Here is a 16,347-nt window from a genome sequence, read left to right as displayed (position 1 = left end):
ATAAAACAGATGAAATGAGCTTAAGAATGTGACATCATCAGTACTTACAAATCTACTGGAAATTAAATGCTATTTATTTCCTTCTGAAAAGTGTACTGTCCTCCAGTCTACAGTAAGAGTGCAATACCAATTGAAAAGATTTCTTTTTCTAAGAGTTAAGTTGAAGAAAAAGCTGAGCTGGCTTCCAAGGGACCAATTATGAAACCCAAGCCTGGATTATATAGGATTCTTTGGGGATTTGCAAAGGTTTCCATTCTAGTTTTCCAGAAACAAAAATATAAAAGGAAAAAAATAGAAAAAGAAGTGATCTATGGCATTTGGCTACTACTCTTCAAACTGGCTTATTATTATATTTTCAATATTTAATTGATTCCCACCCTAAAAACTACTTACTGAGTTCAATGGCTGACCGATGATAATAAAGTCACTCCTTGACACATACACATTATTTACTGGGTCACTAATGCAATGGTATGAGGTAATGTAAGAGAAGCATCTGACGCTCTAGTTTTCATTTAAATAGGGCCATCCCTCAATATCAAGAACAAAAACAGGAGCACTTGAATTTTTTGTTTACAAATGTAAAATTAACTGAAGGAATACATGATAACTAACCTTTTTGGTAACTGATTTCAGTGTCTCAAATATATTGACCATTTATCATAACCTTGTTTTCAACAGTTTTTCTAGGGATCTGATATTAATTTTAGCTAATCTATTAGAATTATTACCTTAGCATTTGGAAGTTTCTCAAAAGTAAAATGAAGCAAGGTAAAAATGTTTCTTATTCTAAGAAGGAGGTACGCATGTGTATATATAAAAGGAAGGAAAAGGGATTGCCTTCCTGTTTTTCCCACCTCTTGAAGTTTAACAGCTAAGTTTTAAGCACGTCACAAAAGTCAGAAGTAGAATCTAGTGAAATGTAAAAACAGATAAATGAAAAAATTATCAGGTGGAGAGGACATTCCAATTTCTGAAACCACAAAATAACTTAGTAAACCTGAATAACGATGACAATAAAAGAGACTACTACTTATATGTAAGTTCCTTTGAAGGAAAAGGGTTTAAAATTATGATTCTCAGATACAGAGATGAGAGGGCCGAGTTGTAAAATCCTTTCCAAGACAGAAAACTTACCCAAGGCAATGGCATTATTTGTGCTCTAAAATGGAGTAAGTTAATATCAAACTTCAACATGTTGGGGGCCAGAATAAGTTAGAAAGTTGTCATTCTAGGATAGTAGGAAAAAATTCAGAAATAAACCAAAGCATAACGCCAAACAGTAACTTTTTTATAGCAATGGTAGGAGGGCTGTCAGTTAATACTTACAAGGTAAGAACTGCAGGGCTAAGTAGGGGGCTTATTATACTATGGTCTTCATTTTATGGTTAATAACCTAGGGAAAAAAAACAAGAAAGCCTCAAAAAACTTTGATCATATTATATGAGTTAGAAAATTTTCAACAAGTTGACAATCATCGTTTTTCAGTCCTTATGTAGCACAGGACAAACACAGATGAGAAATACCTAGCAGCATTTATATATTAATATTTCATTTCAGAGTACTATCGCTAATTTTTAAAATTCATTTCTCTATTACTATTACCCTCTTGAAGTTTAAAAGTTGAATCTGTAAGTGTAACTAAAACTCATATTTCAATGTCTAACTTGGAACACACTGAGGCTTCTGGAGGACATCATATACTTGTAGGTATTTTAAGATAAATTCAGTACCATACCTCCACACTTAACAATCTTTTTTTCTCACACGCATACACATGAAAAGTACAAATCCATATATTACCCAATTCCAAGAATTCTACTGTAATACACTATAAATACTAAGCTTAAGTTGGAATTTAAGATGCATAAAGAAATCTCTGAAAACAGTATGCTATGATCTATGGTCAAAACCAAAGAAAACACAGTCATGAAATTGCTTGAATTAAAGAGTAAATGAAAGAGTAGTGATAAAAAAAAAGAGAAACTTTTTCCATGGTTGTCCTTTACTTATAAGAGTAGGAAGATTAAATGCCAGCAGGCAAAGAAAGGAAACAGCAGAGCTCATCTTTAAAAATAAAAGAATTTTAAAATATCCTAGCAGCTTAAGTTGGTTAGTATGTTTGATTTCTGTGGGCCATGGTTATAAGTTGTAGTCTATATACCAACTAACTGTTAAACACTTACAAGACACAGAATACAATAAACCTAAATCCATGTTCTTAATGGAGTATTCCAACTGTACGTCTTACTATAGAGTATCTTCACCAAAAACGACAGTACATTTTAAAAACTTATTTGAAAAATAAATACTTCAAATCCACAGAAAAGTCAGCAAAATAGTAAAATGAATCCCTATATCCCACCCTTGGCCTTCCAATGAAGCTGTATTGCATTATAATATTTGGTCATGCTTACTTTGCTTTTATTTTTAATAAAAGACTATACATATAGCTGAGTCCCTTTTGTACCATACCTTGGATCCCATTCCCTCTCTAAGACATAATCATAATCCTGAATTTGGTATTTAATTCCTATGGATCCTTTTACACTATTATTACAAATTCAAGTATTAGAAGACATTCATCTGTGATGATCCACATGGCTCTCATTTTAATAGCTGGATAACAAACATTTTTCATCACATGACTATGTCACAATTTGTCATTCTCTGTTGCTTAACATTTACATTGCTTTCAATTTTTTTCTATTAAAAGTAAAATAAATAAGCCTTTACTACAAATGTCTGAGTTTATATAAAACATCTAGGAATGGAAGTGTTGAGCTAAAGCCTATGTATATTTTCATCCTTTAGCAGGGTGTTGCCAAATGCTCCCACAAGTAGCATATGAAAGGTTCCCTTTCTGAATTTTCTCCAATATATATTTAGAAGTACATTTAAGATAAATAGTTACTATCTAAATGGAAATTTAAAAAATTCAAGTGATCAATTCCTTCTGTTTTCATCAAGTACAGGTTAAATAGAAGTATACCAAATATACCAACAAACAAAATTAAAATTTGGCCCAAGGTACTTAAACAAAAAGTTTTCATGATATAAAAGAAAAATCTAACAATGGAAGAAATACCAAGACTTAATTTAGAGCTACTGTGTAAGAAATGATAAGATTCATAATTAGTTTTTGAGCTCAGAGGGAAAAAAAAAAGCAGATAATGTAAATGGCTTATTGGTGTGAGGAGTCCTCCCCCAAATAAATGTGGGCAGTGTTCTCACACGTGATACTTCTGAAAACAAAACAAAAAAAACCCCAACAAAACATCTCACTTAGCACTTGTAAAAAACACAGATTCCTAAGTCCAGCTCCACAAATTCTGGTTCAACACATCTGGAAAAATGCATTATTCTAGGATATTCTGGTATAGGTGGTCCACAGACACTTTACACAGTGATTAGTAGTAATAACAAGATGTTTCCAATATAAAGCACTATGTTTTGTTAAGGATGCTGCTACTGCTACCGCTAAGTCGCTTCAGTCGTGTCCGACTCTGTGCGACTCCATAGACAGCAGCCCACCAGTCTCCCCCATCCCTGGGATTCTCCAGGCAAGAACACTGGAGTGGGTTGCCATTGCCTTCTCCATTGTTAAGGATAGGTAATAGTAATTAATATGTTATCTGTTAAATTACATCAGCATAGAAATACAAGAAATTATTCTTAAGGAATTTTTTAAAACTTTGAACAGAGTTACAGATTTTGCCATTTGTTATAAACTGGTATATGTAATGTAACTAGAACCATGAGAAAGTTGGTATTGTGTGAATTCTCAGGCACTTTCGACATGTTGTAGCAATTTTACACATTCATAAGTGAATGGTCTGTATCTCTTGCCTTTGTTGGTTTTCTGTGAGCTGTAGTTTCTGGGAAATGAGCAGCTCTCATATCTGTAACTCTTGTAACCCAGTCATTTGTGTGCCTCCTTTGTGAGGATTCAGTGCGGCTGTGGTGCTGTTATCCCTCGGATAGGAACTCTAACTCAGTGTAAAGCCCCAAAGATCTGTTACTTATTTTTATTTTATATTGTACTATATTTTATTTATAGTGTTGTGTTTGTTTCAGGTGTATAGCAAAGTGATACAGTCATATATATATATATATGAATTATACAGTCATATATATATACATATATGTATATATATATGAATTAACAAAAGCAGTTCTCGTCTTTTGATGGGGAGCTCGTGGTTTACAATATAAATGGCATTATTCTGAGAGAGGGATAACTTAGGTAAGGCATTGGGTTTTTTTTCTTTTTGCAGCTTGAGGCAGTTGTAAAATAATGTAGCTTTTTGCAACTGTGTATTCTATAGTATTTCTTTCATTCGGTGATATTTTAACTGTTAATGTTTATGGCATTGTGCTTTGTACCATTTATTAAATTTTATAAATAAAAAAATAATAAATTACATCAGCATATTAATGAAAACACTGTAGTATTAGGGGGAAAAACACCAAAAATCAAGCAACCAAACAAAAAAAGATACCCTATGATTATCTTTTCAAAAGAATGAATGTTATGTAAATGTTGGACTTTAAGAACTGGGGCACTAAGCTTATATGCTAAAAACTTCATTTATAACTTTTCCAAGAATGTTACAAGTGAAATCTGAACTTTAATAGAAATCCAATATTCACTCCCCTTTAGCTACAACCTACTGGAATTTGGAAACAAAAGAGGAGAAAAATATATAGACAGTATTTAGATGATGAACATTTGCAAATTCAAATAATTAAAAGTAAAAACGACTCTTCTATACTACTTGAAATTACAGTCTTATTTCCAAAAGACTGAGAATAATCTGAAATTTGCAAATACTAATTTCAGATATGACATTATTTTACTAATACAAAAAAGTAAAGATTTATGGGCTTCCACCTGTAGCCCACTTTGTCTTTATACACAATGTTCAAGCAGTACAGGGTGTTGTCCTTTCTAGTTACAGTGAAATAAAAAAAAATTTGGCCTTGTTTGGACTGGGCTATAAAATATAAGCATTATGGGCTTAGAATATGGTCCCAAAGTGAAATAAACACTCCTATGCCACCACAGTCAACTTTTCTTTCCTCAATGTATTACCTAACTTGGGTTATCAACAACCATTAATAATTTATTCTAGCCTACCAGCTTAAAAATGAAAAGCATGAAACATACCATAAATACTTTCAGAATCAAGACAGCTTTCCATTCAAACACATGTAATTAACTGAATAAAAATAAAATAAAACAAGAATAAATAGTCAAATATAATGTCTTGAGAACTATAAGCCTCTAACTGTTCTCTTTAAGCTATTTTGGGAAGAAAACACCTTTTTGTCAAAGAATGTATTCATCTTACTATATATGGGTTACACTGATAGTTGGGCCCTTCCCACCTGGTCTGTAAAAGCTTGTGGGTGCAGGCTCCATTGGCCACCATTATTACATATTGATGCTATTCTGTACAACTGCTGAGAAGCAGCAGCAATCTCCCAGTCCCTGCTCCAAACTGTAAAGAGCAAAAACAAGGGCTGTTGGTGATACTTGCTTATTCACTGTTGCTGCTACTGAAGCAGCAAGATGAGAAAAGAACATGCAACTTAAACTTAGCACACAGAAGGAAAAACTGGCTCAGCTCAACCTATCTAGCAGGTCTGCTTGTATCACTACATGATATCAGGTAAGAAGGAATTTTTTCTTTAAAAAGTGGGATGGAGAGAGAATTAAAGACAAAATTGGTGTTTTGATTAGAAAGGGAACCTGTAATGTATCTACATGTATCATTAATTTTTTTCCTTAATGACACTTCAGTTCCTAGTTTAGATTTAACTGTTCAATTATCAAAATTCTCAGAAGAGTTTGAACAAGGATGAGGGTGAAATCATAAAGAATATCTCCCCTAGCTGTTCTCCTAGAATATAAGCAAGTATCTAAACTTTAATCAAGAGATGAAATTATATTATGCTTATAAAGAGCTCCAGTCTCCCAGGTTCCACATATCTAATCAGCATCATATGTTTGACATCAGATACTATTAGCAAGTAAGATTTTACCCCAAAAGTTTTTACAAAAAACTCCATTAAAAAAACTTTCCACATGTAATTAACCTCCTTTGAATGTGTAATACAAAGTTAAAAACTCAGTAAGTACATATCAATTGATGACTAACAAATATTTGTTCTGTCAAATTATCTTTAATGTGATTTTTATGGACTCATGATTTTAAATTTAAAAGAAATTTTTATTCTTTAACATCTTAAGTATTTTTGATTCTGAAAAATACTTAAGTCAGAAAAATCAGGACATCTGTAAATTTTTTAAATGCAAGAATTGGGTGGTAAGTTTAAATAGACAGTTAAGAAGGCTAGGTGTAAGATTAAAATAAAAGTATAAGATAAAGTAATAGTTACAATTTGGATATTTTGTTAAAAACCTCAACCTTAATTTTTATCAAAATTGAAAAAGTAATTTTCTTGCTTAGCAGCAGCTCAATAACAATATTAATAAAAATTAAAAAAAAATTTTGAGGATCACAAGATAACAAAATTAAATATATTTGTTTAGTATGAAAGCTTTCAATAAAAAAGCATAACAGCAAGTATTAACGATTTTTAAAAATTAAGACATTTAGAAACAGTAATAAATTAAAAAAAACTATTACCCAATCAGTCTTAGTAACTACATTTGAATCAGGCTGCATTTTTCTCTTCCAAGTGACTCTAACCATGAAAATAGGAAAGTAAAACTAAGTCAAATCACATATGTTAATGAAATATAAAAAGTGGTTTGTGGTGCTGAGAACGGAAATTTTACTTCAAAATGCTATTAAAAAAAAATTAAGTCCAGACATTAATTAAATACTGCTTTTTGAAAATACTCATCAGAAAATACAATTCTGATGCATTAGGTCTATATGAAGAAAACAAACAGATTAAGGATCTATTTGCTAGTCAAAAAAGAAAACATAAGATACACACACATACAAAACTACCTCAAATAAACATTAAAAATTTTTTCATTAAGAAATTGTAGCTACTCTTTAATGAATCCTTGGCAACATGGCAGACCTCAAAGAAAATGGTTACAGCTGACAAACTTTTTAAAATATAAGTTGTCCTTATATACCAGCATTATACATCAGTAACAAATAATGAATAATTTCAAGTCCCTTCATATGTAGATATGTTAAATTGCCTCTATTCTAGTTTATCCAAATATTCTTTTCCCCCAAAGATAACTCTTTCAATAAAACTAGAACACTGACAGTGTAACTATATTTTATGAAAAGCTAAGAATTTTCCTGAAAATAAATGTTATTTAATCCTGAAAATGCATTTAACCAAAAATATAAATATTTCACAAATAAGACAAATCTATCACTGAAAAAATATAACAAGATAAATCCTTTTCATCGTATCTCGTTATAAAGAACTACATGTTAAGGCTTAGTTAGATAACCAAGTTTGTAAATTTAAAACAGCCAAAATTCTTACAAAATGTCCTTTCAGGGGTAGTTAAGGGATAGCCAATCACATACAGCAGTAAAAGCCCTTATTAACCTGTTTCCTAAAATAACACATACTACTAATTATGTTAAAGTTTCTTACTCTGAAGAACTGACCAAATAAAACAGTTAATATATTCACAATTCTTTTATATATTCTTAACTAAGCTAAAAATTTGGAAGTTTACAAACTATACAGATGGGACAGTTTTCTAATTCTAAATACTTGTATCCAAACAGTAAGTTTTGGAAATTTCAGAGATCACAAATCATAAACTCTTTAAATTAAGAATAACTGTGTGGATTTACATCTTTTTCACAATATAAACTCAAAAGCTGTCTCTCTTCCCCCATTTAAGGCTGTGTATAAAGATATCTGGATTGAAAGTGAGAAGCTGAACTTGGATTTTTTTTCCCCTTAGATAATTATATTTTTTCACTCTTCCCCAGAAATTATATTTTTTACTTTTCATTTTAATATTCTCTCACCTAGAATACACTGGTTAAGTTAAAGAGGAAAAAATTGTAGTCATTTTCATTCTATCCAAATTAAGCTGCTTTTTAAAAAATAACATTCTCAAATTAAAGTTATAAAGACTTTCTGCATCTTGTATTTATCTCAAACAACCACTTTACAGTACAGTGACACCAATATTTGAACTTCACTTTTATATCAAACTGATTTCTATCAAATTTTAACATTTTACTTAACTATAACTGTTAACAGATTCACACTCCTGGATTATCAAATGAAACAGAAATATCTAATTTTTTATTTTGATATGTATCTCAATGTTCAAACATTTAAAAACACACATCTGATAATACACTTAAAATATTTTTTTAAAAACACTTTTTAAAGATAAAAACAGTTCTAGGACCATATGATAAATACACTTCACTCTTAAGACTAAATTACACTTTTCTTATGAAAACAAACCTTTGTAATTTCCTGTATCTTAAATACATAAAGTAAGCATTTTTTAGGTGAAAAAATTTAAAGAAAAAAATTAGTGTTTTTTTTTTTTTTAGTAAACCCCACTTTATTTAGCAAATAGCATTTTAAAAAACATTATGGTTAATAATTTTTCATGTTGTACTTTACTACTCAAAAATTAACCAAAGAATTCACTATAATACAGTGAATTCTCATTACACCAGATTACAATTCAGAAGACAGCCAAAATTTTAATAGGTAAGTGTCTGAAAATTTCAATTAAAACTATTAAATAAATCTTCTTTCAAAGCAAATAAACATGCTAGCAAAGTATAAATCATTTTATCTGTGATAAAGTATTTTGGAGGTAAAGACAAGTCACTGGAAGTTTTGGAATCCTACAGTTTATTTTTAAACAGTTTGCAACTTTTGATATGAACAATTTAAGTATTTTACTCAGAGTCCTATGAGTAAGAGGCTAGTTTCTGCTTAGGAAAGTGGGTTTTTCAGTTTCAACCAAATTGCCACTTTTGGTTAGGACAGTACTTGGAATACTTCAAATCTCTTAAAACATTCTCATTAATTTTATCTGATTTTGCAGGCTCATCTACTACTATACCTGTCAAAGAGCAAAGCAAAGCACCAAATTCTATTTGATTTAAATCTACCATTTTATAATATGAAAAATCCACTACTTAAGTCTTTTACATATAACAATGTAATAATAACCTTAAGAAGAAAAAAGAAAGATTATATATACATTCATTTTTAGAATAAGTGAATTCACTTGGAGTTGGACCAAAGACCAAATGATAAGAACATTAATTATATATATAAAAAAAAACTGAAGTTTTAATAAATAGAGAACTCAACTGTGGCCACTTCACTCCATGATTTCTATCTATTAATAAATCTTTATTGATTTTAGCTTACCAAAAAGTTCTAGCTTTACAAACTACCTAGCTCAATTATATTGCAAGGATATAAAATTGTATGCTTTTAAAATTCATTAGTATACCTTAATCTCCTATTATGTTCCAATGCATTATATGTTCAATCAGAGAAGTTAGCTTGTTCTCCAGAACTGGCTCTCTCCTAAAGGTCAAAACCTGCAATAAAAATGTCATGTATTATAGCATGAAGACACTCAACAGATTTCCGCCTCCTGCAGTTTCACAGTTGATCCCTGAACACAGAGGTAAGATCTTCAAAACAACCCCAATCTTGCCTATGTTCAAAGAAACCCTAACTTGAAAATAACGTTTTAAAAATAGAAATATCTTGATTAGAAACACCTGTGATATGCTTTATCATCCGAAGCCTCTTCAAACAAATCAGATTAATATGTTTCTGCTTTCATTTCTCTTTAGGGCATTCATTTTGAAAGCAGTGTAGATGAGTGTGTATTTATGTAGGTAGTTGTTAGAGGACTGGTCAAGAAGACTCCATGAAGAAAATAGAAATATAGTTTGTCTATGCTTCTCAAACTCATAAAATCCACAGCTTAAAAAGTTTTCAAGGGATAGAGACAAATTTTTATCTACTTTTCTTCCCAAATTATGCTTTAATGACAGAAATTACCACTATTTTTAACTTTAGTCTTTTTTCAAGCCTGAGTGAATAACAACACTGCTATTTCCAAATGTTTTAAGATGTTACAATCTAACAGAAGAATATTTAGAATTTACTTTTAAAACAAATTAAAATATTTGTAAATAATAAATGGATGAATGCTGAGCTACTGTTTCGTTTAACTTGTCCAAGTAGAGATGGTGTAACTATATGTACGTAAGGGTATCTTCATTTGTTTTACCTGAATCTTAATAACTTAGTGATGATCAACTGTATAAAAATATTAGTTAATTACCAAAGGCTTATAATACATATATGTGAACCACAACCTTCTGAGTTTTCCATTTTTATTTAAAATAAAACAATCCTTTATTCCTCTGCAGCGAAATATGATTGTTTAATGACAAAAAACACACATATATAACTCAAACACTAATCCTGAAACCATGACATTTAAAAATACTAGAATAATTCCTGCAGTCTTCCTCAAAGATACAGTTTTCTATATGTGATTATATAGAAAATGAAGCTATCTTAATTTTAAAAATCACAGGATAATAGAAGAAACCAATATGTATTCCATGCCAAATGTTAAGATTTTAAATAGCAGGGAAAGAAAAAGCACTAAATAATAAAGTGGAAAGAGATTCAGACAGGAGACAAATATTAAACCAAATGATTTGATAAAAAAGATGTTAAAAAATTTTGAAATACTAAAATTCAAATCTATTACAAAACACAGCTTTTTACACTTTGAACCTACGACAAGTCTTTCCAGTACAAAGACTCTTTAGTGAAATGGGACAGGATTAAACAAAAGTGTATTTAATGTCTCAGAATTTGATAAAAAATATTAAGACTAAAATTCACATATCTATTTAATATCAATTCTAATACTTTAAACTTGTCCTTCTAAAAGAAAGATGCTTTAAAGTATCTTTAATACAGGCAAAGAAAAAAAAAAAGACAAGAGAAAATCATTTCCCTACCAGAGAGCAGTATTCTTAGGAAAGTTCTACAGTCATTTGTTCATACAAATAATAAGAAAAATCCATAAACACATATTAGTAATGTGATACTCTACAACTGATTTACTTGTTAATATTAATAATGATTTTAAAGTTCTAGTACTGTCACTTGTAAAAAATGCAAAAGCAGCTTAATTTCATTTTGACACTTATCTGAAAGAAAAGTGGTAGTTTATTACTGATTTCCTTTGGTCTTAAGGGATTTGGGGCTATCAAATCTCAGAAAGCCATAGTCTGAATTCTAATTACATGCCAAAATTGTTGCCTGGCACATAGTGTTTCTAAGTTTGCTGAATTAAAACAAAGTAAAACTACATCTATAGTAATACTCTGATAATTCTAAGATGGTGTTTTCTAGTTATAATCAGACCAATAATCTGTTTCTTCTAAAAAAGGGTTAAAGAGAAATCAGTGACGATTACTCAAGCTTCATTTAACAAAAGGAAAAAAAAAGGGACAGTCAATTTTAGGCCAGTATTTTAAAATAAGACAATTTTTTTATAGAATAAAATTTCAAAATCGTGTTTAAGTTTATACTGGTATTTTTAACTGGAAGAAATATCTTATGTATCATGTAGAAGAAATATCTAATATAGTCACTGGGCATTCTTTTTCTTTTGTAAACCAAATCAACTGACTAGTATTTCTGATTGAAGTTATTTTGTGACATTCTGAACAGTTATTACATATTGCTTTACACAGAGATAAAAATATGTATGTCTCCACAAAACCAAAAACAAACAAAAATGCAGTACACAAAGCATGATGAAAGAAGGGCTCCAGAATATGAAAGCTACTTTGAAATTTTCATCCTTAGCTCTAGATGAACATTAGAAGTGATTATTAATTTGATTAGGAAAAAAGCTGTTACACACAAACACCTGAGGCTACATTTTGTAAATGTACAACTAAGACAACTTCTCAGCATTAAGGCAAAGTCTAAAACCGGACTTTTATAAAACAGAAGGAAGGGCAAACAAATGAAGATCAATGCTACCAGGAAGACTGATACCTTGCCTTCTCTAGTTCCCTCTGCCCCAAAACATGCAAACATTGCTTTAAAAAGAGTTGAGTTACAGTATCAACACCTTTCCCCACCATTGTTTTCCTGTGGTAATGTAAGACTTTTCTAGTCCTTACAGTAAAAAGTAAACTAGAACTGTCCATTTTTGCAGAGGAATATAGTTAATATACTTAATATACACTCATATCTACATGCCCACAAGCCTAAAACCAAAATCTTCCTCTTACTAGCACCACGTAAATGGGAAAATATTGTGAATGCTGTGGATTTTATTTAGGTGCTAGTGTGTTCTCAAGCTTCAGTGTAGTATTTACAATAAAGGAATCTCTTCACTCTTTTCAAGATGGCTTATTAAAAGTAACAATCCCGCACCTATCACCTCCTAAAACAAACAAAAAACCCCATAAACCAAAACATAACCAGCCTGATGGAATTTATAAAGTCTTTCCCCACCCCACCCTCAAAACTCTACAAGTCACATAATAATTTGAATGAAAATTAAAGCTCAAAACCTAAAACAGCAAAAGCTACTGACTCTGGTATTTCAGGTAAAATTACATTAAAAATAGAAATAGTTTCATACAATTTCATTAAGGCAAATTTTAGAGAGGATAATTAGCATCTCATGAAATTTTCAACAGATGATTCAAAATAAACAGCTCTGGAAAAAAGTAATGAACATAGGTTGTGTCGTTCTAATTCCTGTTTTGAAGGCAACATAAAATAATATGATTTATAAACTCAGCTATTCCACTTATTAACATAAATTATATTTTTAGATCTACAGAGATTTATAAAAAAAAGTCCTAGGATCTTTTCATCTGAATATTTTCTAACAATGGATATTTGACCTAATGTAAGAATACAAACTCCTAAGTTTCAAAATTTCAATTACTATTCATAAAAAGTATAAATTTCTATTAAAAAATCTTTCAAAACCCATCTATGGCTATCTTGTTTATCAGTGAGTTTACTGATTTTCTTTGTAAACCACACCCGCCTTTTATCAAGATACAATTAAACGGAATGACAAGCTTTGTAATAAACAAATACACTGACGGTTGTCTGAAGCAACATCAAACAAAAATCAACTGAAAATCAACCAAATAAAACACAACACATCCACAGTGTTGTATGCTATACATTTCTTCATAATGAATTTATGAATGAAATCATACACACTGCACCTGTGCTACTTACCTGTTGTATTGTCTAAATTAAGCAACATATATTTCTTGTAAATAAGGTTTTAAGTCCATTGCAATGGCTAAATTAGCAAAACCTATATATTTTAAATTATCTATGAAACGTTTAAAAAATGTATTCAATTTCTGTGGGAACTGTGGAAAGGCTCATTCTTAACATTAAGAAAATTAAAGTTTCTTTTCATGGAAATAAAGGAAACAATTCCTCCGTAATCTGCATCTGACAAATACATGTGGCTTAAGATGAAAATTTTCTGTCAGAGGAACAAAAAAGAACCCCAAACTCAGTTTTTAACCAACAGAGAACAGGGGCAAATATATAAAAGTCTTGTAATCTCAGCCAGCAGAATTACAATTTTGCGAAAATTGTCTTCTCTAGGTTTTACTTTTAATATACATTTCGAAATCACTCGAAAATCCTTTATGGACGAAAAAAATACTACACACCAGCTTTTAAATTCCTCGTCTTAACGTTTCATTACGTGGTTTTCTAAAAGTGTAATTTTTTGGAAAGTCAAGAATTATAATCTAGTGTTCAACATTCAAACCCCCCAGTCCCGCTTCCTTCCAGCCAATCAGGGGTAACAAGTTCGGTGTTTTGGGAGCTCCGTTAGACACCATTTGAAAAACATCACAGTGTGCTCTCCTATTCTCTTCGCGGAAAGATTCTAAGTGAGGGCGGGTCCCCCAATCTTTTACAGAAATAAGAACTCAATCAATTGCTATATCAGGGGCGGGGGGGGGGGAGGTAAACTTAAGGCAGGCAGTCCTAATAAGTGTGTGACTGAAAGCGTTATTCCTCTTTTTCGAACAATTGAATAGCTGCTGCAAAAATCAACTCCTGCATATTCGCAACCGAGTCGCGCGCCCCATACGCAATACATCACAGCAGCAAAGGGTTAATCTGGGTGCCTTCAGCGCAGAAAAGGATTTAAGATCCAGTACATTTTTAATCAGGAATTTTACAAAGGCCATTATCTACCTATAAAGTATTAAAGTTAAAGCCGTCACTGGCTGAAATCATTCAAGTGCAGTCGAGCAAAAATTGGTAGAAACTACGAGGAGGAAAAAAAAATCACTAAAGGGAAAGGCAAATAACAGCCCTTTCCCCTCCGCCTCGAAGTCAAGAGCGCTCCCAAGAAAAGGTGGGGATTGCAAAATTACCGTTAAGTTCTCCGGGGAAACACTTTTCGGGAGGAAAACATCAACACAGTTTCAAAGATTGCCTTTTTTTCCTTGCGACATGTTTCAAAGGCTGGAGAAGGAAAAAGTCTTCTAAGAAAAGTGTGGCTCGGAGAAGGAAATAGCAAGGTCGAAGCCCCATCTTTCGTCTCACCCAAGAACACTCCCCCCGCCCCCACCCCCCACCCCGAAAGGACGACACCGTGAGAGCAAAAGACCATAATCCCGAGCAAAAAGCGAAAGTCCAGCATCTTTCCTAGGAGCCCGCTAAAACCTCAAAACTGCCCCCGCCCCATCTTGCCCAAACTGGAAAAGCCAGACGCGGGTCAGTGCTACCCCTGCCGGGACCCAGGGGCGCGGAGCCGGAGGGCGGCGTGGACAGACTCACATCGCGAGGGCATCTCCCGCTTTGGCGTCAGAGGCGACGATACACACGGCTGGGTCCCGCGGGGAGGACTGTCCGAGCGTCGGACCGGAGGCACCCGCTACGCCGGGTCCTCAGTTTTCCCCCGACCTCAAGTTTCTTGTCACGGGAAGACGGCCGCCGCGGGCCGGGGAAACTGCGATAAAGGTAGGCTCGGCTGGCCAACGGCGGGGGACGCGGCGCCGTCCCCCTCCTCCTGTCAAGGAGCCGCGGCCGGCCGGGCCCCAGCGCGCTCCGGCCGCGGCCGCGGGCGGGGGGTCCCGCTGACAGATCCGCTGGGCGGCGGCCGCGGAGCCGCAGCGCGTCCGCGTCCCGCTCAAACTGCAGCTCCCCTCCCCCACGCCCGCGACTCCCCGCGCTCCCGCCTCAGCCGCCCGCCGCCGCCCACTCAGACAGCCAATTACCCCCAACCCTATCTTCCCTGCACTTTTTTTTTTTTTGCGATTAAAATGAAGTCGGACCCACTGCCCCACTCCCTGCACCCCCCCCACCGCCTGCCGGTCCCACCACTGCCACCTCCCGAGTCCCGCTCTGCTACTTCTTCAGGCTCTTACCCGCTGCGCCAACCCTGACGAGGCTCCGCCAAGTGCCCTTTGCTCTAAGTAAATTTTTGGGATTTTTTTAGAGATTTTTCGGCCGAGTCTTAGAGGCGCTGTAGTCTCGGACAGGTTACTCCGTCTCTCCCGCTAGATTGATGAGATCAGGCATCACTCGAAAATGGCGCCGAAAGCGCTGAGGCTCCTCATTCAAATTCGTTAGAGCCAACCCCGCCGCCCCGGGGCATGCCGGGAACGCGGGCTGCCTCCACAGCTGTCAATACCGCCTCCTAACCCCGACTACGCTAGCGTTCCCGACACTTCTGCGCATGCGCAAACTCCTACTCCAACCCCTCGCCTTGAACATGCGCAGAATCCTCGCGTGGTCGCCTCTCTCCCTTCGCTTCCTCAGCCGCGGTAGCCCTACCTCTTTTCCTGCGCGTGCGTGCAGCTCCTGTGCTCAGCCGCGGGGCTGGAGGGGCCGTGGGGGCTGTGGGCCCGAGGGTCCGTAGGTGACATTATCAATCGGTAGGCATTTATTCTACTGTTCAAGGAAAACAAACAGGGGTGCAGCTTAGGTGAAAAGAGAAACAGCTTATTGCGTGTCTAAACTCCTAACAACGGAATGTGTCTGGGAGCGTGTATATGGATACACGTGTACTTTAGAGCAGCTCCGCCTGTTTGCAGAGTTCTTGCTGTAAGTCAACGCTTTACGGGAGCTATCGCACTTAAGCCGCAGAACAACTTTATGAGGTAGGTACTGTTATTATTCTCCGTTTGCAGACCGTGAAACCAAGGCCCAAAGAGTTTAAGTAATTTCCCTAAGGTAGCACAGGTAGCAATCACGTGTACGAGTCCGCATCTGTCAGATTCTGGAGGCCGGGTCATTCTCTACCTTGCTCTGCAACTTTTGATTGAATCTAGTCTCACTGTCTTCTCG

The 16,347-nt window shown here is 34.3% G+C and overlaps 2 protein-coding genes across 2 annotated transcripts in view; both read right to left on the bottom strand.

Moving 5' to 3' along the window:
- Positions 1-10,370, bottom strand: part of LOC129556287 (uncharacterized) — a 78,453-nt gene extending 68,083 nt beyond the window's left edge. The window contains exons 1-2 of the mRNA XM_088842737.1: positions 9,455-10,370; positions 1,330-1,396 (exon numbers count right to left, since the gene is read on the bottom strand). The gene's annotated coding sequence lies outside the window, so the exon portion shown is untranslated. The remainder of the gene's footprint in view (positions 1-1,329; positions 1,397-9,454) is intronic.
- Positions 10,371-14,720: 4,350 nt separating this feature from the next.
- The window catches only part of LOC148775860 (uncharacterized), a 43,211-nt gene continuing 41,584 nt past the window's right edge, over positions 14,721-16,347 (bottom strand). Inside the window, exons 2-4 of the mRNA XM_088842738.1 lie at positions 15,835-15,951; positions 15,426-15,557; positions 14,721-15,007 (exon numbers count right to left, since the gene is read on the bottom strand). Coding sequence (XP_088698864.1) covers positions 15,515-15,557; positions 15,835-15,951 — 160 coding nt within the window. The 3' untranslated portion in view covers positions 14,721-15,007; positions 15,426-15,514. The remainder of the gene's footprint in view (positions 15,008-15,425; positions 15,558-15,834; positions 15,952-16,347) is intronic.

This window comes from Moschus berezovskii, chromosome 13 (genome assembly GCF_049115385.1).
Source record: "Moschus berezovskii isolate FMDL1 chromosome 13, NW_MosBer_1.0, whole genome shotgun sequence".
NCBI lineage: Eukaryota > Metazoa > Chordata > Mammalia > Artiodactyla > Moschidae > Moschus > Moschus berezovskii.
This window is presented reverse-complemented; position numbering and strand designations above follow the sequence as displayed.